Source organism: Denticeps clupeoides, unplaced genomic scaffold, assembly GCF_900700375.1.
Source record: "Denticeps clupeoides unplaced genomic scaffold, fDenClu1.1, whole genome shotgun sequence".
Taxonomy (NCBI): domain Eukaryota; kingdom Metazoa; phylum Chordata; class Actinopteri; order Clupeiformes; family Denticipitidae; genus Denticeps; species Denticeps clupeoides.
This window is the reverse complement of record NW_021629691.1, coordinates 149699-175256: the sequence shown is the minus strand read 5'-3', so window position 1 is coordinate 175256 and position 25558 is coordinate 149699. Positions and strand designations below refer to the sequence as shown.

General features: G+C 47.9%; 2 protein-coding genes and 1 long non-coding RNA gene across 8 annotated transcripts; 2 read left to right on the top strand and 1 right to left on the bottom strand.

Moving 5' to 3' along the window:
• Positions 1–1724: 1724 nt before the first annotated feature.
• On the bottom strand, positions 1725–9026 carry LOC114771710 (thyroid receptor-interacting protein 6-like). 3 transcript variants are annotated; one of them, XM_028965025.1, is made up of 10 exons: positions 8902–9026; positions 6859–7075; positions 6456–6577; positions 6154–6258; positions 5174–5752; positions 4428–4518; positions 3282–3451; positions 2561–2739; positions 2015–2135; positions 1725–1864 (listed from the first exon to the last, which is right to left on the bottom strand). In XM_028965025.1, the coding sequence occupies exons 2-10, from the start codon at positions 7064–7066 to the stop codon at positions 1733–1735; spliced, it is 1707 nt and encodes a 568-aa protein (XP_028820858.1). In that variant the 5' UTR covers positions 7067–7075; positions 8902–9026; the 3' UTR covers positions 1725–1732. The 3 variants fall into 3 exon arrangements, with proteins under 3 accessions (XP_028820858.1, XP_028820857.1, XP_028820856.1); XM_028965024.1 differs by lacking the exon at positions 8902–9026 and adding an exon at positions 7596–7657 and having other exon boundaries at positions 6859–7476; XM_028965023.1 differs by lacking the exon at positions 8902–9026 and having other exon boundaries at positions 6859–7839.
• A 2420-nt stretch (positions 9027–11446) lies between these two features.
• LOC114771723 (uncharacterized) lies at positions 11447–12699 on the top strand. Its single transcript, XR_003743869.1, has 3 exons — positions 11447–12086; positions 12309–12391; positions 12570–12699. It is a non-coding gene; the product is annotated as an uncharacterized LOC114771723 (long non-coding RNA).
• A 547-nt stretch (positions 12700–13246) lies between these two features.
• Positions 13247–18056, top strand: LOC114771716 (B-cell lymphoma 6 protein-like). 4 transcript variants are annotated; one of them, XM_028965036.1, is made up of 13 exons: positions 13247–13343; positions 13620–13677; positions 13763–13981; positions 14234–14467; positions 14842–15003; positions 15313–15439; positions 15552–15763; positions 15877–16004; positions 16101–16238; positions 16317–16447; positions 17291–17428; positions 17560–17646; positions 17932–18056. In XM_028965036.1, exons 3-13 carry the CDS (start codon positions 13764–13766, stop codon positions 17974–17976), a joined length of 1620 nt encoding a protein of 539 aa, XP_028820869.1. In that variant the 5' UTR covers positions 13247–13343; positions 13620–13677; position 13763; the 3' UTR covers positions 17977–18056. The 4 variants fall into 4 exon arrangements, with proteins under 4 accessions (XP_028820869.1, XP_028820866.1, XP_028820867.1 ...); XM_028965033.1 differs by having other exon boundaries at positions 17560–17667; positions 17932–18055; XM_028965034.1 differs by having other exon boundaries at positions 17560–17658; positions 17932–18040.
• Positions 18057–25558: the final 7502 nt, after the last annotated feature.

The window sequence follows — 25558 nt, the reverse complement described above, 5'->3', positions numbered from 1 at the left end:
AAGGCCGGCTGCCGGAACTTCTTCTGGAAAACATTTACCTCCTGTTAGCCACCAAAGTGCATAGGCTATTATTCATTTATTTTAGGTATTTATATATTTTCAAGGCTCACTTTATAAAAAAAAATGCAACATGCTTTATAGTGTACAGACATGAGTTTCTTGTGCTGAATTAAATGTATTGTACAACAGTTGTGGTCATCACAGTAATTAAAAATAAAATATAAATGTGTATTAAGGTACAAGGATTTGTTACCACCAGAAATAGAAAACCACTACTAGACCAAAAAAATGTACTTAAGTAATAAAAGCAATTAAGGCAAAAATATGACAATATTTTATTCGGATGGATTTACGCAGGGGACGTACTACAAAACAGAAAGGCAATGTCTCTCTCTCTCTCTCACTGACACACACACACACACAGACACACACACACTCTCCTCTCTGTCATACAAACACAACCTGCTACAGAAAAATACAAATGACCAGGAAATCAGTACTGCAAAACTGACGACTGACTACTTAAATGGAAAAAGTAAAAAAAAAAGAATTATAGGATTAGTTACCAAAATTAAAGGAAACGAAGGCATTCAAATGAAGTGATAATAAATAAATGTGTGCAACTTTAAGCCAATTCATACGCTTGTTTTTGCACAACCGCAGTTCAGAGAAGTCTGTAAAGGTGTATAAAGGCTAAAATGCCTGTGAACTAGTGTTGATATTAACCGCCTTAGTATCTGTATAATTGACATCTGCATTCAGAAGCCATCAATCAATTTCCAAATGTTTCAGTTCACGCTGCGGATAGTGGTTAGTGCGAGTAATTTCTACCCAAACCAGAGAAACACACATCAAGCTTTAACGAAAAAAAGGGAAGAACACACACACACACAAGCAGCGGATGTAGTAAACATCTGCGATGCAGCAGTCCGTCCGGCTTCACTTCATTTCACCGTCATCTTCATTTGTAACGATAAGCAGACATGGATGTGCGCTAAAACCAGACCATATGCAAGGTTTGGGTGAAACATCTTCAAAATATTTGCAATTATTGCCATCAGTCTTTTTCATTCACTTCACTTCACCATCCACTCCACCATGATTCAGTTTGTTTTATAAGGGCTAGAAATATGAAAATACCCCCTAATGAAAAAGAAACATTAAGACGTCAATTTTGTTGTTTACACTGTTTACATCTTGAGATTATGTTATGTATTCTTTATGGTTGGGGTCAGTTTTACAGAACATTGCCCATAACCCTGAATGCATCTAGTGGTGTCAGCACACAGCATATCTGTGCATAAGTCATGTATGGAAAATCAAAGAGGTAAAAATAAAAACCAATAAATAGCCGCAATCTGAACGTGAACTTGTAAAGAAAAGAAGACCCACGGAGGAGGGTTGGACTGACCCCTGCTGCCGGCAGAACAGGGTTACAATACAACAGCTGGGAAAATAAAAAAAAAAAAAGAGGGGGGCTTAGCGCTCAGATAAACGAACAGGACGGGAAAAACGTGGGGATTAACCTTAATTCCCAACCGTTAAACCTCGCTGCATCTGCCGACAAAGACGCAGCAGAACGAGTGAAATGCTGGTAGTTCTTTTAATCAAAATAAATCTCTCTCTCTCTCTCTCTCACACACGCGCGCACACACACACCCTGATTCCACAGCTTTGGACGTTCAGTGGGACAGTGCTGGAGGGGGACGCGGGCGGATCGGTCCGGGGCAGGTCAGCAGTCCGTCGAGATTTTGGCAGAGAGGTCCTGGATGCGACGAGCGCTGCAGCTCTTGCACAGGATGTGGCCGTCGAGCGGGTAGCAGCCCCGCCCCTCTCCCTCGGAAGACAGCAGCAGGCCACATTCCTGCCGAAAAAAAAACCCCAAAACATTATTTTGATTTCAGGCATACCAATTTATTACGTTTGGACTATCTGATGTATGCAAACAGATGCACAAATGACAGTAAATAAAAAAAAAGGGGTGTTGTATAAGGGACAAAGAGTATTTTCTTACTTCACATGTGTAACAGTTGACGTGGAAGCTCCGGTCCAGTGCCACTATCCTCACAGTCTCCTCCTGGCCAGGCTCCGGCATGATGGCCTGGCCACAAACAGAGCAGCGTGGAGCGAACTTCCTGTAAGACAGGAAGTGACATTCCATCGTGAAAATGCTGGTTCGCCTCAGCCTTGTATAATGAACTCAACCTACCTAACGTGTCAAGCAAATGGCATAGCACACACGTGTCCAACTCGAGGCCCACGAGATCGCTTCTTATAACTCTATTATGGCCCGGTGATGTGCTGATAACAAGTTCCCATAATGCACGGTGCACTTTGCTGACAAAATGAGTTCTAAAGGCGCTTTGGTGACAGATTCAGCTGCGGTGAAAAGCTCACGCTTGGCAAGGCAACTAAAGCACTGCATTATGGGATCTGTAGTTTGTGTGTCATCAGCGCCTCATATCGCCGGGCCTTATAATACAGAGGGATCTTGCGGGTTGGACACCCCTGGCTCTGCATTAGCTTAACGCTTTGGCCAGGAAGCAGACTCGTTGCAGACCTGTGGAAGTCCTCGATGCAGTGGATCTGCGACGTGGCGTCCACGGTAAAGGGGACTCCGTCCAGGCAACAGCCGCACACCACGCAGGAAAAGCAGCGGGGGTGGTAGGCCTTCCCCATCGCCCGCAGAATCCGGTCCAGGATGGGATTGGAGCACTTGGAGCAGCGCTCTAATGTGCTCTGCAGAGACGAGGGAGAGTAGAAAAATGTTTCTGTTGTATTCCCCCCCCCCCCAAGATGAAAGTAAATGAACTATTACATAGAACTTCTTAGCATGTTAGGATCTGATGTGACCCACATACAAATCAATATTTGATGATATATATATACATTTATATACACATACACAGTAAATAAGGGTGGTAGTAGCCTTGCCTATGAACCAGAAGACCCGGGTTCAAACCCCACTTACTACCATTGTGTCCCTGAGCAAGACACTTAACCTTAAGTTGCTCCAGGGGGGGACTGTCCCTGTAACTACTGACTGTAAGTCGCTCTGGATAAGGGCGTCTGGTAAATGCTGTAAATGTAAGGCAGTGATTTGTTATAATTTTTAGTTTCAGTAAAAGTTAAATGTCAAAATTGTCACTACAGACTCTTTTGATGATAAACTTTACACTCCAGGGAGACATCAGGGACCGAGCTGACTCTTCTTCGGTTTTCTTTGGCTGCTAAATTCTAAACATGCTACCCAGCATTAACGTACAGCCAGTAACACTCACTATGTAGCAACTTTCACAGTAGCTCTTCTTGTCCAGGGCGTAGAACGGCTGGCCGCGCAAGCGGGCGTGGCAGGTGATGCAGGTGAAACATTCCACGTGGAACACCTGCTCCATGGCAACGCAGCCGCTGCCGTCGCCCAGCACGTTGTCGCCACAGCGCGCACAGCGGCCTGTCAGAAAATGGTGACAGTCGAGTTCTTTCATCAAGTAACGGTCAGGGCGGTAGTAGCCTAGTGGGTAACACACCCGCCTATGAACCAGAAGACCCGGGTTCAAATCCCACCTACTACCATTGTGTCCCTGAGCAAGACACTTAACCCTAAGTTACAGGGGGACTGTCCCTGTAACTACTGATTCGCTCTGGATAAGGGCGTCTCATAAATGCCGTAAATGTAAATGTTTTACCACCAAATAATACATTTTATCACTATTTTATACCTCATTTTCTCCGGTTAACAAACTGAAGAAAGGGTCTATAGTTGATTTAAATCTCTATAAATCCACTTATAATCGCTGCTGCACTCAATCTCTTCCCCATTCTGCAGCGAGTCACAACGCAAGGGCTCAACGTCCAGCGATAGCTGGACGCTCCGCTCTTCAGTGGACGATAGGACTCGAAGATTTCACCTGAATACTTGCGGCACTTGCAATGCTGTGGTCTATAGCAGTCGCAAAAGCATTTCACTGCATATCATACGTGACAAGTAAAATTAGAATTTTGGTCCGTGCCACGCTGAATGCCTCAGTGAACGTGACTGTCATCGTGAAAAACTGCAGCACAGCGCGCAGTGACACAACGAAATGTGTCCTCTGCATTTAACAATCACCATAGTGAGCAGTGGGCAGCCATGACAGGCGCCCGGGGAGCGGCGTGTGGACTAGAAGACACAGACCAGTCAGCACAGCGCCCAGCGAGAACTCAAATCCATGTCCTTCCGTTAAATCCGGCATCCTCGGCACCGCTCACGGCTCAAACTAGCAGTCACCCTAACTATCCTTATTACTTAACCACTTGCCATTCCAGCAATCGTAGATGTAAATCAGTAAACGGCCAATTAGATCCCGATGTTGTAGTCCTGCGGCTTGCCGGTTTTAGGATGCAAAAGAGAGCCTGCTTGAACAAAGGCGAATGGCGCCGCCGCTTACCAAAGTACTCCTCGGCAGGCGGGTGGTTCATATCGTAGACCAGCTTCTTTGTGAGCCGGTCCAGTTCCTCCTCTGGCCTTGGCATCGATGCCTAGAGTTCGACAAGGAGGAGGAGTGCCCGTTCAAAGGTTGCTTCGTCTAGGGGTGTTGAAATGAACCTCATGCGGCGCAGAACATAATCGGTTAAATCGCAGTGACCTTGCTTGGTCATTTTCTGGTAGCGGCATAACATTTTTTGGTTAAAAAGTAGCGCCGGTAGCGACTGAGTAGGAAAAAAAAACGTTTTATTTGGCTTCATCCGAATGCACAGTCGGCCGTGATTTGCTCCAATGAGCAGAAAAACGGTTGCGTTCACCCGACGCCACGAACGGCAGAAATACGCCTGGTTCAGACGTCCGTGCGAACGAGGCCTAAATTCTCCTCTCACTGACACTTGTGAAAACGTCACGGTTAGTGATGTGGAAAGATCGATGGGATGCATCGGTAAGTGGGGCGATCGAATCGCATCGTGAGACCAGTGAAGGTTCCAGCTTTGACCGCCATTCTAACAGAGAGGTGAGGACGTGAATGGATTCATCAGGAGTTTAGCTCCGTCTAGAACCTCGTTCACCTTCATTTAGCACGCCTGACCAACGCCTAACTTGGTGGAACTCAACTCCTGAGTTGCATGAGTGCAGAGGTTGAGTCAGGGGTGCTGAACCGGAACCGGTGTCCTCCGGGACCCCTGGACCAGAATGAGGACTCACCTTGCCGGGCTGGTAGGCAGCACTCTGAACCCCTGCGGCCTCTAAACCCTTCTTGCCTGGGGGAGGTCCCTGGCTGGGCCGGGGCGCGGGTGGCCCGACGGCCGCGCCCGTTGAGTACCCGGGATCTCCTGGGTGTGGCTCCTGGGAGGACGGGGGCAGCGGGTACCAGGCCTGTGCGGCGGGGTGGTCCGGGTAGGGCGGGCGATCCGGCGGGGAGGGGCGGGACGCCAGCTGGCGCGGGGCGGGCGGGGTGTACGCCTGCTCCGCTTGCCGGCCCGTCTGGGAGTACGTGGTGACGGGCTGTGCGGTTTTGACCTGGACGCTGAACCGCGGCCCAGTCGGAGTGGAGGCAGTGGTGTAGGACGCCGGCACCGGCTGAGGGTAGGGCTTGTGCGGGGCGGCGGACTGGTAGGAATAATCGGGCTGAGGGTTGTACGGAGGGGACGCATGGTATTGATTCTGGGGGTGAGGGGGGTAGCCCATAGATGGCCGGCCCTGGGACAGAACCCCCTGTGAGGAGGCTGCGGGTTTGTAGCGGTCCCCCGATGGGTGCTTGTTGTAAGGCACGTTGTCATAGAACTGCGAATAAGAACAAAGAACACAGTTCCATATCAAAAGACAGGAGACATGTGGAGACCAAACCAACAGACTAAATGAAATATTCTTGGGTAACTGCTCACTTACATTTACATTTATAGCATTTATCAGACGCCCTTATCCAGAGCGACTTACAATCAGTAGTTTCATGGACAGTCCCCCCCCGGAGCAACTCAGGGTTGAGTGTCTTGCTCAGGGACACAATGGTAATAAGTGGGATTCGAACCCGGGTCTTCTGGTTCATAGGCGAGTGTGTTACCCACTAGGCTACTACCACCCTTACGGGGCTGACTGGCCCATCGTAAACCTGATCGAAAGCTGGCGAAATGTAAAACATACTTATGTAAGTATCTATAGATGCATTGTGTACGTGTGAGAATCACCTGTGCAGCAGAACTGTGAGAATGGCTGTCCAGATCTGCCAGCATGCACGTCAGGGAGTCGATTTCCGCATCGATGTTGGAGTGATGCTTCTCTGGACCTCGACCCTAAAATCACCAGGGAGGAAAAAAAAAAAAAAAAAAAAGTGTCATTAAGCACATATATTAAAGCGCAGACAGGCAAAATTCCCCATTAACAAATTAGACAAAATTCTGCTCAATGATGTTATATTTTATCATTTAATTGACAGCCTGTCAGACGCAGTAGACATTCCTCTAAAAAGGTCTGGACCTCTGCAGCCCACCTGATGGTCGTAGAGCCCCATGGGAGAGTTCCAGGCCAACCGTTCCTGGGTCGGGGGGTAGTAGTGTTCGCCGGACTGAAACGCGGCGGGCCCCGGTGCCTCAGGGTGTTGCATGGTTGCACCTGGAAGCACACACGTACACACACTCACTCAGAAGTGTATTTCCCAGCCTCAAATACTCGAACATGACCTCAGCTGTTTCTCTAGTTCGTGTGTCTGGCCTGGTCTTATAATAAGAAGAATGGTTAACAGCTCCGTGGTTAATCGTGGTTTAATTATTACCGCATTTCATGAAATCAGAGTACATTTCCAACACAAGGACGCTAAGATATAAGAAATATTATAGATCATATCACATATACGTGGAAGAAAACCGTGACAGCCAGTACTTCCATGATCTTACCAGTGGGTCCAGTGGCAAGATAGCGGGTCGGCATCCCCCCGCCTCCCCCTGGTCCTCCATTTTGCTCATACATGCCATATTTTGGCCTCTGGTCAGCGGGGACCATTTTCGGGGGTCTGTAGTAGGACGGTCCAGTGTGCGACATTGCCGGCGCAGTTCTTTCGGGGCTACCCAGGGTCCTCGGAGGCAACCACGTCGGGCCGGACATAACGGAACTCTGAGGAACAGAGATGTGAGGATGCATGTTTTGTGGTCACCTCTGGCAGACCTTGGTCACAAAATAGCTGGTGATCTCACTCCTACTTGTTCATGGGACACCATCGCCATTTTTTATTTTTTTATTGCAGAGCAAAATACTACAATTTTTTCCCCCGCAGGAAACAGTGATGGGGTATACGCATGTGTTTATTTACCAGGTAACCATGGAAACCTGGAAGATGCCTCCTCTTTTGGTTTCCTATGGCAACCTGCAGTGACCACGTTTAAGAATTGCCTCATAAGTTTCAAAGCAGGAAAAGGGAGTCCGTCTCGGCCGCTGGGCGAAATCCAATGGCCCCACAGGTGCGAGACCCCTGCCTGGTCCACTAAGCCCTGGTACAATGGCCATTGTTTCTGGGGCTTCAAAATGAGCAGAAAACAAGCGCAGAAAATGATGGGAAATGTTGTGTAATGACAGATCCGGTTCTCATCTTACAATGAGAACCGAGGGCAATGACACCCGACCACGGAGAACTAACCTACTGCTGCCCAAGATCACTGCAGACAGGCTGCAGCGGGACCGCAGAGCCGCTCGGAATGCTGAGGTCAGGACACAACACGACACACACACACGGGCTATTTTTAAAACCAGAACGCCGCTCGTGCGTCGGGGATTTGATGCGGAGTCTTCGGCGAACGCGACCTGACTATATTGTTCCCGATGTTCAGGGGCAGTGGTGGGCCCGTAATCAGAAGGATGCCGGTTCGAATCCCGATCCGCCAATGTCCCCACACGCTGCTCCCCGGGCGGCGGTCATGGCTGCCCACTGCTCACCAAGGATGTGGAGGACAAATACATATATTTCACAAATTTCACTGCGTGCACCATGTGCTGTGCTGCTGTGTATCACAAGTGACAATCACTTCATATTACACTAATGATTCTGGCAAAAAAAAAAAGCATAATTTTTAAAACCAGAACGATGCAACGTCGCCATGTGTTGCTGTATCGAGGTCTTCCGACACCCCCAATAAATTATACTCCGGTGACACTACATTTCTGGGGTGGGGTGGGGGGGGACACTTTCTGACATTCCCCTCGTCCCCTTACACGCTGCACGTCGTGACATATCGGTTCTGGCACTGCTTGCATGTCCCAACTCACTTGCTGATATTTACTGATAGATTTATACTCGTTCTGCAGCATCGTGCGGTGACGTCATGTCACACGTCAACGTCGAGTTATTGATTTCGTCACGGCTTGTACACGCCGACGAGTCGATCATTTGTATTAATACGAGATTCCTGTTCTGTTCGTGTCGGTATTTCGGTCCGGTTTTTTTTTTTTTTTTTTTATGGGAACGTCTGCAGGGATCTTCCAGGAATTCCGAGGCACCCACTTCCCACGACACAGCGCCCGAATCCGGCCGACGCGGTACCCAAACCCGCGGTCTGGTGGGCCGGAGAGCAGCGGCGCGAAGTTGCGAGGACGCGACACAGGCGTCGCCGGCTCAGCGGACCAAAAAAACTTCGCGACCCACGAGAAGCCGCCGCCGCTCCTGCGTGGAAAATATAAACCAGAACAGCCGAACAATGGAACGCGGAACAATGGAACGGCGACCGGTTTCCGTAGCCTACCTCTTTACAAAAAAAAAAACCCCAAAAACCTTCCCATAAATCCACAGCCTCCCGGTCTTCAGGCTCGTCTGCGCCACGCCGCGTCACGCCACGCCGCGCCGGGCTGCGTGTGGAAAAGCACGCGTTTCGCCGCGAAATCCCGTCACGCCGCTCGCTCCCTTCGTTTCTGGTTCTGGTTTGGAGTGAAAAATCCACTCAGGCTCGTACCTGTTGCTCAGAACGCCGCCGGCGAACGACGCGGGTGTCGCGACATGACGACACGTGCGTCAAATCGCGCGTATCGACGCTCGCTTTAAAATCTTAACTTTCATTTCGTTTTTTTTTTTTTTTTTTTTCTGTCGTCACGGGCCCAGCGACACGTCACGACATTCCAAACGCGTGACGTCGCGCCGCCGCGCCGTCTGTCCCGTGTTGGGTTGACAGATGGCGCACATCCATCTGGTCTTACAAAAAAAACACACACACACACACACTCTGTTCCTGGAGAGATTTAGTCCTGTACGTCTGCTGGGTTTTTTTTTTCTTAAACACGTTTGTCCCCAAAAAAAATAAAAAATCAGATAACGGTAACCCTGGTAACAGCTGGTATCTTGTTAGAAGCTGTGCTTGGTGGCCTAGTAGCCCGTGAACCAGAGGACCCAGGTTCACACCCCTCTTACTACCATCGTGTCCCTGAGCAAGACACTTAACCCCGAGTGTCTCCAGGTCCCTGTAACCACTGACTGTAAGTCGCTCTGGATAAGGGCGTCTAATGAATGGTGTAAATGCAAATGTAAATTTCTGGCCGCATCCTTCCACTTGGAATAAACCTTCTTACCACCTGGGGGGGGGGGGGGGGGTGAGGCCGTGGGTTCTGTCGAAAGTGGATGTTTTAAAAAAGAACAGATATATAGACTGGCTACCTGCTAGATGCCACCGGTACGGAGATATTAACCGGTATTAATAATATGCAATATTTGGACCATACACCGTGTACATGTAGGTCTGCATTCAAACGCTGAAAGCTGGAAACGTGCGAAATATACTCTATTCTGAGGTGCGGCTGTAATGAAAGTGGATCCCGTGACCTGAAATACCCCGTGCCACCTCTGGCCCGCCCCACGTTTAGCAGCAGCCGCTTTCAGAATCCCTCTCGGCCCGATTACGAGGTTCTAAACCACCTAAAGACCCCAAACAGCAGAACATGCTGTTGTCTAGTGTTTCGTACGTCTCGCACGCCACTACAGTCCCACCCATTTTACATTGTGGGGTGGTGACAGCCAGCAACTGGGGGGAAATGTGAAGTTGTGACCATATTTGGACGATTGATGGAGGTTGGGGGTGGCACCCCAGCGAGGACGTTTCCCCTCTTGCACACGCACCACTCGGTCGACCGCCCCCTGCCTGTATCAGACAAAGCTCTTTCTCACAATTTGACTTTGTTTTCTTTTAATTGGTGTTTTTACGTTTCCACCCCCCTCCGCCCCTTCTTAAAGAGACAAACAATCCGCAGCCCCCCCCCCCCCCCAGCGGACATCACCCACGGTTTTACCTTATATGTGCAAAACTCTCAGCATGAGCAGGAAACTTGTACAGCTCTTACTAGTCATTGTTTCAGACTCAGTGGCGTTCTGGGTTATAATAATCAGTCAAACTGCGGCAAATAAGTTCAATGTTATTATCATAATGTTTGTAATAATACTATAGGTGCATGATAATGCACATTAGCACACAGATACTCTCTCTATATATATCTATATAGCTACATATATACATACATATATGTGTGTGTGTATTTGTGTGTGTGTGTGTGTGTGTATATATATATATAATATATATTATATAAACAGCTACTAGAAGGGGTGTGTATTGGATCTCACAATACGATTATGTCACGATATATTGTGATTCTGTACATATTGCGATAGTCTACAGTTGCGGTCTACGATCTGTGTGGATCAAATTACATTAATAATTCAGCCAAAACAACATAACTCGGAACTGAATTTGTACACAAAGATATTTATATTTAATGTCCCTGTATCGATACAATATCACACTGTAATATATTTACATTACATTTACAGCATTTATCAGACGCCCTTATCCAGAGCGACTTACAATCAGTAGTTACAGGGACAGTCCCCCCCTGGAGCAACTCAGGGTTAAGTGTCTTGCTCAGGGACACAATGGTAGTAGGTGGGATTTGAACCTGGGTCTTCTGGTTCATAGGCGAGTGTGTTACCCACTAGGCTACTATATATATATATATATAATCACAATATACTGCTGTATCGATGATTTCTAACAGGCCTACTTTACATATATACATATATCGTGATATTTACATTACACATTTAAAAAAGGAGACTTATCGGATGCATAAAGCCACATGATAGTTTTATCAGGAGCGTAACTTAACCTTTTAGGTCAGTTCCAACCCCATTAAGATAGCAGGAGAAGACATCTTGGTTATTGCAGCATGTAGGGAGGTTCTGCACGAGGCCGGCGCTGCAGCCCGGGCTCAGCAGACTGGATGGCTTCCGCTAATTGGCGAACCCGTTTGGTAATGTTCTCACTTTTCCTCCTCCGCCACTTCGCTTCCGTTATTTGCACAATGCCTGGAAGTTGCCTAGACCTACATCTCCATCTTATGTTTTTTTTTTTTTTTTTCTGTTGTTTTCTTCTCTTCTCTTTTTTTTTTCTGCAGACAATTGATCCCCCCCCCCCCCCCCCCCCCTCGCCCCCACCAAAACAAATAAAGGCACACAGGCTCACACACGCACTCAACACCCCAGTGCAAAGCCAGAGTTTCCGACTCTCATTAGTAAACAGGAGGCTGTCCATTCGAAGAGGGAATTTTTGGCCGCATCCGTTCGTTTGCACGAGGCGTTAAGGGATCTCCGTATGGACTAATGTTCACTCCCCTGAGCTGTGGCATAATTATATGTGTAGACTTTTATGCATTTTATTACTTTTATTCATTTATTACTATGGTTATTACTGAAAATGTTGAACGAGCTGCATGCATTGCGTTGGCGTGTATTGTTTAAGATGAGGTCATTTTTCCAGCGGTTCCTGGTTAACCGAGGTCCTCATTCTCTTCCCTCTTCCCAGTTGTACCGTGCCGGATGTCCTGCGCGGGCGTTTTATCCCTGTCTCAGTGTGTCTGCCTGTCACAGGATGCCTTCAGAAGCCAGTCCGGGGGGGGAAGTTCCTGCACATCTGTCGACTCCATCGCTCTGCATGTCGGCGGTGGGGTTGTTTTTCAGCTGTGAAAGGGTATCTCCCCAAATCATTTTTTTCACTCTCCATTTCCTTCCCCGAGTGCCCATAACAAAGCACATAAGATGGTTAACCCCTCCTGAGTCAGGAAGCTGGACAGAAGCTTCCGGCACCTTCTATGGATAGTGGTGAGGACAGCTTTTCACCAGTACATAAGCTGATATGAAATGCTTTGGGCCATGCATGACTGTATTTTAGAAATTTGTACACTGCACACAGGACAAATCTGCTATATGAAGATGCTATATGATCATGTTGTGTGGATGAAGTCTTGCCATGACTTTATTGAGAATTGTAGAATTGTAATGTTACGATCAGGTGACGTGGGTAACGTTATTGTCTTTTGTCAGGGTCTACTGCCAAGCACACCTACAATGGCCCTGTGAGCATCAGAACTGGACCAAGCAGGTGTCCTTATCCCCTGTATGGCCAGGTGTGTGCCTGCCACTAGAACACATGGCAACAGGATGAATTGTGGAAATAAAGCAAGCAGATGGAGGCAGCATGATGCTTTTGGGCATGCCATTCATGTGGATGTTACTTTTATAAGTGTCATCTGCCTTAACATTGATGCTGACCTTCATGGAAATGGCAGTGCCCTCTTTCAGCAGGACGTTGTCAAAAACTGCTGGTAAACACGTCCAAAATCATGGACACACCATCTCGTAACTTACAAGCATCTAACGTCTCAGTGCCAGATATCGCCTTCAGTGGTCTAGTGGAGTCCATGCCTTGAGGGACCAGGGCTGTTCCGGTGGGTCTGATCACCAGTGATGAAGAGGCTCCGTTCTTCACTCGTTTTTCCTGTTGCAGGTTGGACTGATTCGAATTTGAATGCTTCAAAATTAAACATTGGCTTCTTTGGCTACTAGGTCGCGTGCAAAGTCCAGTTGGCTGGCCAACAGTCGGGCAAGGGAGCAGAAGGTCTCGGGTTGTGGACGTGGAGCTCCTGCAGTGTCTTCGGACTTCCCCTCGGTCTCTTTTATCCCTGAGGTTGCTTGTTTGGGCAGGGAGACAGCGGCGGTTGACATGCAGGCTAGCTGATCCTGTGATCCCTAAACACTGAAGATGAAGCGCAGTTAAGGTTAAACTAACACTAGTAGTCGACTAAAAATACCTGGAGCTCTGCGCCGCAACCTTTCCTGCGAAGCGTCCAGGTCGGCGCGTGGGCCGCTGGCGGAAGGAGGAAATGGCCGCCCCTGGCCGCATGGGGGGCTTCCTGCACGACGTTATAAAGACTCCCCGCCCAACGACAGCCCTGGCCATTGTCACTGAGCCACGGCAAAGGGAACCCCTCACTTGTGGCTTGGGCTGGTATCCTGAACGGTCAAGAGGGCTGCCGAGGGAGCGCTAAGACGAGTTTTGTCTCGTCCCTGCTGGTCGGGGTGAGTGGACGGACGCATGCATGCGCGTGTGCCCCTAGGATTGAGATGCTCGGCACCCTCAGATGCAATTCCAAAGTGGCGCGCTGTAATTTTTTTGTGACCCGTGTATCGTACTCGACCAGAACAAATGATCCAAAGAATGTCCATTCGACTCCATTGCATGTGGTTTCTACTTCAAATTTGTTGCAGCAGTGTGCATGGGCATTCTTCCTGGGGTTTTGAGGTCCAGGGTTCAAGGTTAATATGCGACTTTGTTTTTTCGTTCTTACCCTACAGGTACGAGTAGGGAGCTGGTCTCCCCAAGTACACAGAGCTGGCTGTCTGGCTAAACAAGGTATATAATCCATGCATGAACCATGGTGCAAGTTTTTTTTTCACCAATATGTGTGAAATAGTGTGTAATATTTCCTTTTGACCAGGATGAGTAAAATGCAGGTGGCGGAGGGCTACCGGGTGAATGGAACGCGCGGCGCTGGAGGGGACGCGGTGGAGGGGTACGTGAAGGAGTTCACGCGCCACTCCAACGACGTGCTGCTCAACCTGAACGAGCTGAGGCACAGGGACATTTTGACTGATGCCACCCTGCTGGTGGGGACTGCCAGGCTGAGGGCCCACTGTGCCGTGCTCATCGCCTGCAGGTCGGACTTGAGTACACAGACTCCTCTCTTTCTCCTCCCCGCCCCTTTCGGTTCAGTCATCTTGCAATTCTTTTCCTCTTTTTTCTAATTTTTCATAATTTTCTAATTATGAATAACTTCATACGAAACCTCAACGTTTCCTGCACGCTCAGTCCTCAGCTAACCGTGTTTACCACCTACCTTGCGGAATCATATTGCTGAATCCAAGCCTCTCCTTGCGCACATCTGAATTTTCACGCTCCCCTCCCTCAGCGAGTTCTTCTACACCCTGTTTTCCCGGCGGGTTCTGGGCGCCGGCGGTGAGCGCGGCATGTCCCTCCCTCTGCCTGACAGCCTGGACGCGGCCAGCGTGTCTCTGCTGCTGGACTTCATGTACACCTCGCGCCTGCCCCTCACCCCCCGAACGGTGCCCGGGGTCCTGGCCGCCGCCACCTACCTCCAAATGGAGCACGTGGCCAACACCTGCCGAGCCTTCGTGGCACAGAGGTCAGAGAGCACCCGCACCAAGGGAACATTCCCTTTAACATCTAGCGGAGAAACTAGACTATAGCAGTCGATTCTGATCAAATTTACAGACTGGTAAATACTGTCCAACCTGTGACTGGAATTTGTGAAAAGCTAAATGCATGAGATTTACAGCATTTACCCGACGCCCTTATCCAGAGCGACTTACAGTCAGTAGTTACAGGGACAGTCCCCCCCTGGAGCAACTTAGGGTTAAGTGTCTTGCTCAGGGACACAATGGTAGTAAGTGGGATTTGAACCTGGGTCTTCTGGTTCATAGGCGAGTGTGTTACCCACTAGGCTACTACCAACATATGAGATGTTATGATTGACATGTCGCCTTGCGTTGTTTCCAGTAGTGACAGAATCCCAGTCAGTCCTCCCCTTTTGGATCTATCTGCCATCCCTTCAGCTGTCCTCAGAGCGCCCCCCGGTGGAGCGCTGTCTAACTCCAGCATGAGCTGCCGCACACCCACGGCACCGGCAGCCGAGGCAGAGGAGTGCAGGGACACGGCGAGGTGAGAAAAGAGCAAGAGGATCAGATGGGACAGTGGTGTCCTGGTGGTTAAGGAAGCGGCCCCGTAATCAGAAGGTTGCCGGTTCGAATCCCGATCAGCCAAGGTGCCACTGAGCAAAACACCGTCCCCACACACTGCTCCCCGGGCACCTGTCATGGCTGCCCACTGCTCACCAAGGGTGATGGGATAAATGCAGAGGACAAATTTCACTGTGTGCACCGTGTGCTGTGCTGCCGTGCAATCATTTCACTTTCACTTCACTTTCTAGAACTACGTTACCAATAGCCAACATTACACCTTTTCCCGCAGGGTCCCCGGAGATCAGCGGGGCGCCGCTGGATTTGGCACTCGGTCACCAGACAGCCCTTCTCAATCTGGCTGCCATCCCAACTCACCCGTCGAGTTCAGCAGCTGCAACCTCAGCCCCAATCTGAGGGTACATGTTCTTAAGCCTGTACACCGTAACCAACATGGATATGGGCGAACTGCTCAGAACCGCCACTGTCCAACATGCCCAAACTGAAGGTTCATTCGTTTTTTGTTTTTAGAGTAAGCCTGTCCCTGACCCCAAGGCTTGTAACTGGAAGAAGTATAAGTACATTGTTCTAAACCCTCTCTGCGCCTCAAACATCAAAGAAGAAGGACCAGGGGACGGGCAGCAGGACTGCATCTGCTCTCCCCCCGCTGAGAGCAGCATGGAGGCCACGCCCAAAATGACCAACAAGGATTTGCCAAAGGCGGACCTGGAGGTCGGTGACAGGTGAGTTGGTTGATTTAGCATACCTCAAAGCATGCTTCCTTGGGTGGTGAGAGATGGTTGGGGTAAAGGTTACTGATTTTACTTATATCATTTATCACGCCATCACTTTTCAGACATGGACCAGTCGTTCTGAGCGGCTTGTCACGCCCAAAACCATCATTCCTGCCACTCCAAGGGTTTCTAGCCCACTCACTGGACCCCATCCTGCAACCCAGGACACTTCTGTTAAAAGGAGATCCAGGTCAGCCCCCCCCCCCCAACATTGCACATGGAATTGCTATGTAGATTGTCTAAAAGAAATTGCTTGAGATTTTCAATTTTCTTATTTCCCTCGTAGCCCGTCGATCTCTTTATCAGCACCCTTCACCTGAGCCGGAAGTTGCAGATCAGAACAAACATCCAGTCAAACGAGAGGGCAGCCACTCGCCAATCTCTTACAGCGGAAACCAGGGTCCCCCTAAGGCCAGCTTCACAGGTACGCACTGATGCATGCTGGGGAATTGTAGACGGTTTGGATGTATGGCCACTGAGAAGGGATCCTGGCCTCTCACAGGAGAGAAGCCCTACCGCTGCGGCGTGTGTGGAGCCCAGTTCAACCGTCCAGCCAACCTCAAGACGCACTCCCGCATCCACTCGGGGGAGAAGCCGTACCACTGTGACACCTGTGGAGCCAGGTTTGTCCAGGTATGGACGAGACGCATGAAACTGCTGGAGTTTGCATGCTAACCTGTCTTGTAAGAACACCCCTTGGTGGATTAGTGCTGGGCAACTATACGAGCTCGATGTCCACTTACATTCACAGCATTTACCAGACGCCCTTATCCAGAGCGACTTACAATCAGTAGTTACAGGGACAGTCCCCCCCCCCGGAGCAACTTTGGGTTAAGTGTCTTGCTCCGGGACACAATGGTAGATGACCTGGGTCTTCTGGTTCATAGGCGAGTGTGTTACCCACTAGGCTACTACCACCCTACCACTACCACCCTACCACGGTAAAAGTAGATGAAATTAGTGTATTTTGTGGACATCCCATGTCACCCGGATGTTTCGGGAGTCTCCCGATTTATGGACAGCAGCTCCCTGATGCCTGCAAAGTGAACGTGAGAGAGTACCGTGTGTATGCAATGGAATGAGAGAGACAAAGCACTGGACAAAGAGCATCCTGATTGGTTTACTTAGCAAATCAACCAATCAGATTTGAGTCGGGCAGGCTTTGATTTATAAGTTACAATAACTTTCGTTTGAAAACATAGAACACATTTCATCTCAGGCGAGTTCTTTAGATGTCACACATGCAGCACCACGTGACGTTTGTACGTTTCTTAGCTGTTGATTATCTCTGGTGTCTTCGGTACCAGTCTTTCAATTTCAGAAAAAGTTGTGATGAAAATCAAACCTTTCAATGTTGGAAAGTATATCGCGATAAACCGCCATTCCGCCCCAGCCCTGCTGCAGACGCTGGATGCTTAGCTCTAATCTGACAGGTCAAATCGCTCAGTTGCTCACCGCCGTGTGTTTGATTGACAGGTCGCTCACCTGCGGGCTCACGTCCTAATCCACACCGGGGAGAAGCCGTATCCGTGCCACACCTGCGGAACCCGCTTCCGCCACCTGCAGACGCTCAAGAGCCACCTGCGCATACACACCGGGGAGAAGCCGTACAGCGTGAGTGTGCACATCATGCACGCACACACACACACACACACACACGTGCGCATCTGTATATAGTTCGTGCCTTTTGTTCGTCATGTTCTTTGACTGAGGCCTGTGTTTTATTTCGCCGTCCCTCCTGCCAGTGTGAGAAGTGTGACCTTCACTTCCGTCACAAGAGTCAGCTCCGCCTCCACCTGAGACAGAAGCACGGCGCCGTCACCAACACCAAGGTCCGATACAAGGTGGCGCGGGTAATCTTTTCACGGATTAAATACGCGGGGGGCCACGCCTTTACTCGGGACGTCTTGCTAATTCCCGCTCATTTCCGCCTGTTGTCTGTTCCGTTTGCGCGACTGCATGTGAAATTGAGGGTCGATCGGTGTTGCTTCCTGAGCGGACAGTTTGATTTGTTCAAGTGTTCCCCTCAGTTTTTGGAGCGGTCTATACATTTCTTTTGTGTTCAAGACACTGTACACTGTGTAGACTGTTGTGCTGACAATAACACTCTCTTGAAGGTCCTCAATGGTCCCTACCAGCCAGCCATGCTGCAGGCCTGCTGAAGCCTTGGAGGAGGGGTGAAGGATAAATCGGAATGATGGAAGCCTGCAGACTGTGGTTTCAAGACGTAAAAATTCGGAAGAAATGTGTAATTACAGATTGTCCAGCACGATATGGTCAAGATGGGTCACATTCAGAATCACGCAGTCGTGCCGACAACTTAAGGAAAGAAAAGGAAGACATGGCGAATGGTTTGTGCAGTGAGTGGTGGAGCCGTGGAAGGAGCTAATAGGTGAAATACACGATGGATTTGTGAACGCTGAATGACTTGCAAAACTGGTAACACGGTGAACGGGAGATTTGAAAGTAGAGAAAGTATTTCTGGTGGACAAAGAATGTTGTAGATTGGAAAATGCTAAGTGTTTTTTTTTTTTTTTTTACCGAACACGTATTTTTTTAATGTTTCCGTATTTATATGTACTGATTTGTCAGGCCTGGAGCCGCTGTTGTTTGCAGAGAGCTTGTTGAAACTTATGCTCATTTGGCTTTTGTGTTCTTTTCTTAACATCTGTTATAACCCGAGAAAGATGTGTAATGATTATCTATTAAGGGTCCGAGCAGGTCAAGGACTTCTATTCTATCCGAGTAATGCAAACTGTAAAGACTGGAGGTTGATTAATATGATAAGGTTATTCAAATTATATTGAGCTCTTTTGCTGGACAAAGACAAGAAACATTTTTTACAAAATAAATTAATTGATGTGTCGTCTTGACCCCCTTATTGGTCGTTCAGTAGGTGCCAACGTAGGCATCTGTGTTCCATTTTCGAAATAAGTGACCTTTCTTGAAGTGAAAGTGATTGTCATTGTGATACACAGCACAGCACAGGGTGACACAACGAAATGTGTCCTCTGCTTTTAACCATCGCCCTTGGTGAGCAGTGGGCAGCCATGACAGGCGCCCGGGGAGCAGCGTGTGGGGACGGTGCTTTGCTCAGTGGCACTTCAGTAGCACCTTGGCGGATCGGGATTCGAACCGGCAACCGTCTGGTTACGGGGCCGCTTCCTTAACCGCTAGGCCACCACTGCCCCGAGAAAGCCTTCAGCCTCTCTTTCCTGCCATTATCCCGGCACTAAGGCCGGTGACTCATGGCTTCTCACGTCTGGGTTGCTAAGACCTCTCAGTGGGTGTTGGTGAAGGGAAGGAACAATAGAGTCCCGGGCACCTGTTTCCAGGCCTTGTGAGGGTGTGTGTGTGTGTGTGTGTGTGTGAGATTTCCCATTTCATTTTGAAAAGGAGGGCACACATGGACAACACCGTGCGACGAGTGTGTCAACATCTGCGCAGGAGACAGTTTCCCGTCCCAGAGAGGGGCACCGGGCCGCTGCCGTTTCCACTTCCTGCGAGGTGGTGGTGCGGAACCTCTGCCGAAATCACTTTAGTACTTAAACTTGTCAGTCTTGTCGTGACCTTTTGACCCAACTGGCCTCTTCCTTAGAAACATCCATCCTTGAATTTTGCCTCGAACGCGATCATGATAAGAATGTAAAGAACGTGCAGACACACGTAGACATTAACCCATCGTTTTTACTCCCCTAATCTGTATAAACTTCGTGAGGTGGCCAGCTGCAGAACACTGATAGGTGCTGCGTCTGACAATATCTCATAACGGCTCCTTTAATGGGACAAAAACATATACCACACTCTAGATAAATTGTCAAATGCATTGTATACACATAATACATCCATTCTTATAGTCCGTCCGTCCCTATTATAGTAACAACAACAACAACAAACAACATTATATTATATATAGCCCCAAAATCACATACAGTATGTCTCAATGGGCTTTTGACACCCCCCACACTGGACCACTTCTGCGCACAAGGAAGAAACCTCGGGAAGGAGTGGTACAGAGAGGGACGCCCTTCCAGGACAGAGTGAGCCTGCGCTTGGTGTTTGTGATGATTTGTCCAATAAGAGAACAAGTCTCTACAGTTGTAGAGGTGGAGAAGTCCCAAGTGTAGTAAAGAGCACCTGTCCATGTTTGGAGGGTGCTGGACAGTGCAGAGCAGAGTAGGTTTTTTTAGTCCAGTGTCTTACGGGTTCATGATTATGCTGCTGGTCCATTTGAAGATCCCTGAAGCTTTAGTTTGTTACGGTGGTGGTGACCGCTGGTTCGTTTAGCAGTTTTCAGGAGTCTGCCGGTGGTCTGCGCGCTGATTCCGTTGTCTCGGACTGGGAACACACAGAGCAGCGGTTGCATCGTAAGACTGGTACTGAAAAATGTGGTTTATAGTGGTAATTTGTGCAACGGTGGCCCGTTACCCTAACTAGGCAGCCCAACTAAGCCACAACTAGTAGCTCACTAACTAGTAGCCCACACCCGTGACACTCTCTGCACATCAGACACCCTGCCCACCTCCCCGCACTGAGCAGGCGGGTTAATGTTTGACGGCCCACGTCCCTCCACGCCCGCCAGGGGTCAGCTCTGTCGCGGAGGGTGACGCGCGTGGCCGTCCCCGACACCGCTTAAATGACAAGCGCGCGGCGGGACCCGACTTAGGAGAGGAGGAACCGTGGAGGAGGTCAGGTGTCGCCATGTCGCCGACAGGCCGAGTTACACCGGGTTGGCGTCACAAGGACGTGGGACGTGAGGGCTGGTAAGATGCTGCGGCCCGTCACATCATGTCGCAGGTTTAAAAACCACATTACACCATGTAATAAGAGTCGTGATAAATGACTTTGCTGTTGCATGTACATGGCCTTAAATTTCGATCGGCGCTTTCGGTCCGCCAGGAACCGGCTCGGTTGGAACGGGCCGTCTTGAGCCGCTTCCGGGAGGGTAAATACCGATTATTGACCGGCGGGGTGAGGACCGGGGCGCCGGAAGCGCCCGAGTACGAGGCGCCGAAACGGCCAAAAGGCGGCCGGAAAAATGCACATGGGCACACAGACACAGAATCAAGTGGTTTAATAAGTAATATCGATCCGTTTAAGCTCTTCTTCAAACCAGCTGTACGTCCGCTGGCTGAACACATAAACACCCTGGTAAAAAGTACAGAACAGGCCAAAATGTGTTTTCTTTATTTTCATGACCATTTACGTTGGTAGATTCTCACTGAAGGCATCAAAACTATGAATGAACACATGTGGAGTTATGTACTTAACAAAAAGTGGAGACCTGGCCTCCACAGTCACCGGACCTGAACCCAATCCAGATGGTTTGGGTGAGCTGGACCCCAACAAGTGCTAAACACCTCTGGGAACTCCTTCAAGACTGTTGGAGAACATTACAGGTGACGACCCTCTTGAAGCTCATCGAGAGAATGGCAAGAGTGTGTAAAGCAGTAATCAGAGCAAAGAAACTAGAATATAAAACATGTTTTTCACTTATTCACCTTTTTTTGTTAAGAACTAACTCCACATGTGTTTATTCATAGTTTTGATGCCTTCAGTGAGAATCTACCAATGTAAATGGTCATGAAAATAAAGAAAACACATTGAATGAGAAGGTGCGTCCAAACTTTTTGCCTGTATTGTACGTTCAATACATCAGTATTATTATTGATAAAATGTACGTTGGTAAAATGTACGTTTTATACATCAATATTAGGGGGCATGTGGGGTTAAGGAAGCGGCCCCGTAATCAGAAGGTTGCCGGTTCGAATCCCTTTCTGCCAAGGTGCCACTGAGGTGCCACTGAGCAGGGCACCGTCCCCACACGCTGGTCCCCGGGAGCCTGTCATGGCTGCCCACTGCTCACCAAGGGTGATGGTTAAATGCAGAGGACTCATTTCGTTGTGCTGTGCTGCAGTGTTTCACAATGACAATCACTTCACTTTCACTATTCGCTTTTTATAAGCATGCAGGTCCCTCTATAAATCCCAGCCTTACTGGTATCATCTTGTCTTTTGCCTGTCAGGCGGTGTTTTGGGGTGGTAGTAGCCTAGTGGGTAACACACTCGCCTGTGAACCAGAAGACTCAGGTTCAAAACCCCGCTTACTACCATTGTGTCCCTGAGCAAGACACTTAACGCTGAGCTGCTCCGGGGGGGACTGTCCCTGTAACTACTGATTGTAAGTCTCTCTAGATAATGGTGTCTGATAAATGCTGTAAATGTAAATGGGTTTTCAACAAATAAATTAAATAAATTACTTTCTCTGTTGTATTTGACAACAGACACGTGGACACACAGTTGTGGCATATACAGTTTGACGAATACTGGTTTTCACGTTTCAAGTTTGCTGCTTCTGTGTTGTTTTACTGAAGTGTAATTACAAGCATTTTATATGTTTCAAAGGTTTTTTATTGACAATCACATCAAGTTTATGCAAAGAGTCAATATTTCAAGATGCCATCAATCAACTTCTGGGCCAAATCCTGACCGATGGAGACCCATTCCTTCATAATCAGTGCTTGGAGTTTGTAGGAATTTGTGGGTTTTTGTTTGTCCACCCACCTCTTGAGATTTGATCATGGACCTAAAATGTCAAATGTCAATCACTTTAGCCTTATGGCACGGTGCTCGATCATGCTGGAAAAGGCATTGTTCTTCACCAGACTGTTCTTGCATGGTAGGGAGAAGTTGCTGTCGGAGGATGTTTTGGTACCATTCTTTATTCATGGCTGTGTTCCTAGGCAGAATTGTGAGTGAGCCCACTCCCTTGGATGAGAAGCAGCTCCACACATGAATGGTCTCAGGATGTTTTACTGTTGGCACGAGACAGAACTGATGGTAGCGTTCACCTTTTCTTCTCCGGACAATCCAGATGGCCCAAACAATCGGAAAGGGGCTTAATCAGAGAAAATGAATTTACTCCAGTCCTCAGCAGTCCGTTTGCAGAATATCAGTCTGTCCTTGATATCTCTCTTTGAGAGATGTGGCTTCTTTGCGGCCATTTTTTGACGCCAGGCCGTCCTCCAAGCGTCTTGGCCTCACTGTGCTTGTAGATGCCCTCACACCTGCCTGCTGCCATTCCGGAGCAAGCTCTGCACTGGTGGCACCCCGATCCCACAGTGGAATGATCTTTAGGAGAGAATCCTGGAGCTTGCTGGACTTTCTTGGGCCCCCCGAAGCCTTCTTCACAACATTTGAACCACTCTCCTTGAAGTTTTTTTTTTTTTTTTTTTAAGTGAAGTGATTGTCACATATGATACACAGCAGCACAGCACAAGGTGCAAACAGTGAAATTTGTCCTCTGCATGTAACCCATCACCCTGAGTGAGCAGTGGGCAGCCATGAAAGGCGCCCGGGGAGCAGTGTGTGGGGACGGTGCTTTGCTCAGTGGCACCTCAGTGACACCTTGGCAGATCGGCAACCTTCTGATTACGGGGTCGCTTCCTTAACCTCTAGGTCACCACTACCTTGATGATCTGAGAAATGGTTGATTTAGGTGCAAGCTTAGTAGCTGCAATAGCTTCACAGCACCTTTCCGATTATGGTTCAACTTCTTTACCTGCTAGGCCACCACTACCTTTAAAACTTTAACGGAAACGAAATCTGAAAACCTGGTGGGGTTTCTGCGATGAAATGGCATTTATCATATTTTGTAATATTCAATTGATTTAAAAAAAACATTTTCAGTTTGACTAGTTGGAACAGTCAGGTTCTTTTTGTGTGTACCATGTGTAATAGTCCGGTTACTCACCTTATTCCATCAAGGCAGTGGTGGCCACTGAGGTCCCCTTGATTAAGGTACCATCCCCACACGCTGGTCCCCGGGCGCCTTTCATGCCCACTGCTCACCAAGGGTGATGGTTAAATGCAAAGGACACATTTCGCTGCTAAGCAATCACTTTCACTTAATACAGGAATGATAAGTAATATTTATGTAAATGTAATATATATGTAATATATAATATAAAAATATAAATGTAATATTTAATTGAAATATTACCCAGCTTTGAGGAAAAGAAAGAATTTATGTTTCTGTTAACATGTAGGATCAGGCGGTAAATCGTGTTGATGAATGTGTTAGACCCGAGAAAATAAGGGGAAAGGTGAAGTCAGAGCTATCTGTAGTTTGAATTGGCAGCCGCTGTCCGTGAGTTAGCGCGTTGTGTAACCTTTGACCAGATTGTGTAGGAATGCCTTACTTGACCTTTTAAAGAGCCACAACATTGCAGATCATATTAGCTGACTTATTACATGAAGAATCTGCTGACTCTTTCAAGTGACCCCCCTCAAGAAATTATTTTCAGCAAAACTGCATGTGCCGCAATTATTGTTTTTCCCATTTACATAGTAACCTTATTTGGGAATCATGTAGGATCGTGAAAATGCAAGTTCGGGTACAAAACTTGTCTGGAAGAGGAAGTTCACGCACATGCAAATCCTCCCATAACAAAGGCAAACAAAGGGATCATGCATTACTGGGGAAAGTGCAATCTCGGGGTGGCCAAGTCTTAGAGACGATTATTTGGAAGGTATGCCTGAAACTGCCCGTTTCTGTCACTTTGACTCTAAAACATTAATGAATGTCTATAATGGGACTGTTTTTCCTCCAAAATAATATCAGGACATTTTTCAATGAAAATGTGGCTGCCAGGTTTGCCAATGTATTGCAAAACACAAGATTTAATGCTTTCATTATGTGATAAGTAATTTTTTTCGTGTAATTTTAAGAATTTTATTGACCTTCCTGGAAACGTAAAATATTCCAAATGACCATAAAACCAGTTGTATTTAAGTAATCTGGTTTTCTGATGATGTCCAAACAGTTCCTCAAATTAAAAGAAATTGTGATGCTGTATGTGGAATATTTGATCATGGTGGCAATGACCCTTTTTGGATTTTGAGGTTCTTGTTTGGTCAAAGCTTGTCGGCGGCGCACTGAGCCGCACGTCCAACTCACAGGAAGCAGGTGGAGACGCCGAGTGGGATCGTTCATCTGATCTTCCTCGAGGATGTCAATATTACAAGGCTTTGTCAGTCAAGATTAAGATCAGCAATTTCCTCGAACCTAACTGTAAACTGAGTGACAGGGGTTCGGTATAGAATACTTTCTTAGCTTATTTGATAAAAACGAAAATACCTCTAATGTTTCGTTATAATTTCCCCTTTCGGTTTCCTGTATCATTTTTCTGCGCGTGGTACCTTTATATGGAAGCAGAACGCTAGCCAAGGCTTCCTTCTGGGATGGGTATTCCTTATATGTCTTGATCCTGAGAGACGTTGTGGGCAAAGATATATTACGCTGTCTCCTTACTCAGGTGGATTTTGTACGAGAGAACATTTCGCGACAACCACAGAACCCGCAACAGGTAGGGTTAGAATCTGTTTCAAATGATCATTAGACGAGTACTGTCCATTTCTGACTTTGTTATTGAATAATGGAGATTTTTTTTTGTGAATTAAGGCATGTGTGCGTCATTTAATTGGTAAAAAGTACATAATTAGACTAGTGATTTGGATATTGACTGAGCGAAACTGTACATTGCTTGCAATACACAACTGTACATTGCAAGCAATACACAAAAGATAATGTAATAATATAATTTCGTTATCTTTCTTTTGGCAATACATAAGTTGAGGTTTTTTTTTTTTTACGTGTTCAGTTGCTATTCGTCCTGTAATCAAAACTGCAAAAAATTAGTCAGTTGATGAGTGGAAAACAGGGCAATTCTGGCTCAACTAAACA

What these genes read in the sequence shown, in the direction of transcription:
- LOC114771710 (XM_028965023.1), bottom strand. Translation starts at nt 7,102, where the DNA reads ATGCATCCTCACATCTCTGTTCCTCAGAGTTCCGTTATGTCCGGCCCG. An exon ending in CTGCCTACCAGCCCGGCAAG is followed by an intron (nt 4,519 to 5,173) that starts GTGAGTCCTCAT and finishes GTCGAACTCTAG; the next exon opens with GCATCGATGCCAAGGCCAGA. An exon ending in GCCTGCCGAGGAGTACTTTG is followed by an intron (nt 3,452 to 4,427) that starts GTAAGCGGCGGC and finishes ATTTTCTGACAG; the next exon opens with GCCGCTGTGCGCGCTGTGGC.
- LOC114771716 (XM_028965033.1), top strand. Translation starts at nt 13,764, where the DNA reads ATGAGTAAAATGCAGGTGGCGGAGGGCTACCGGGTGAATGGAACGCGC. An exon ending in GACCTGGAGGTCGGTGACAG is followed by an intron (nt 15,764 to 15,876) that starts GTGAGTTGGTTG and finishes ATCACTTTTCAG; the next exon opens with ACATGGACCAGTCGTTCTGA. An exon ending in TCCGATACAAGGTGGCGCGG is followed by an intron (nt 17,668 to 17,931) that starts GTAATCTTTTCA and finishes ACTCTCTTGAAG; the next exon opens with GTCCTCAATGGTCCCTACCA.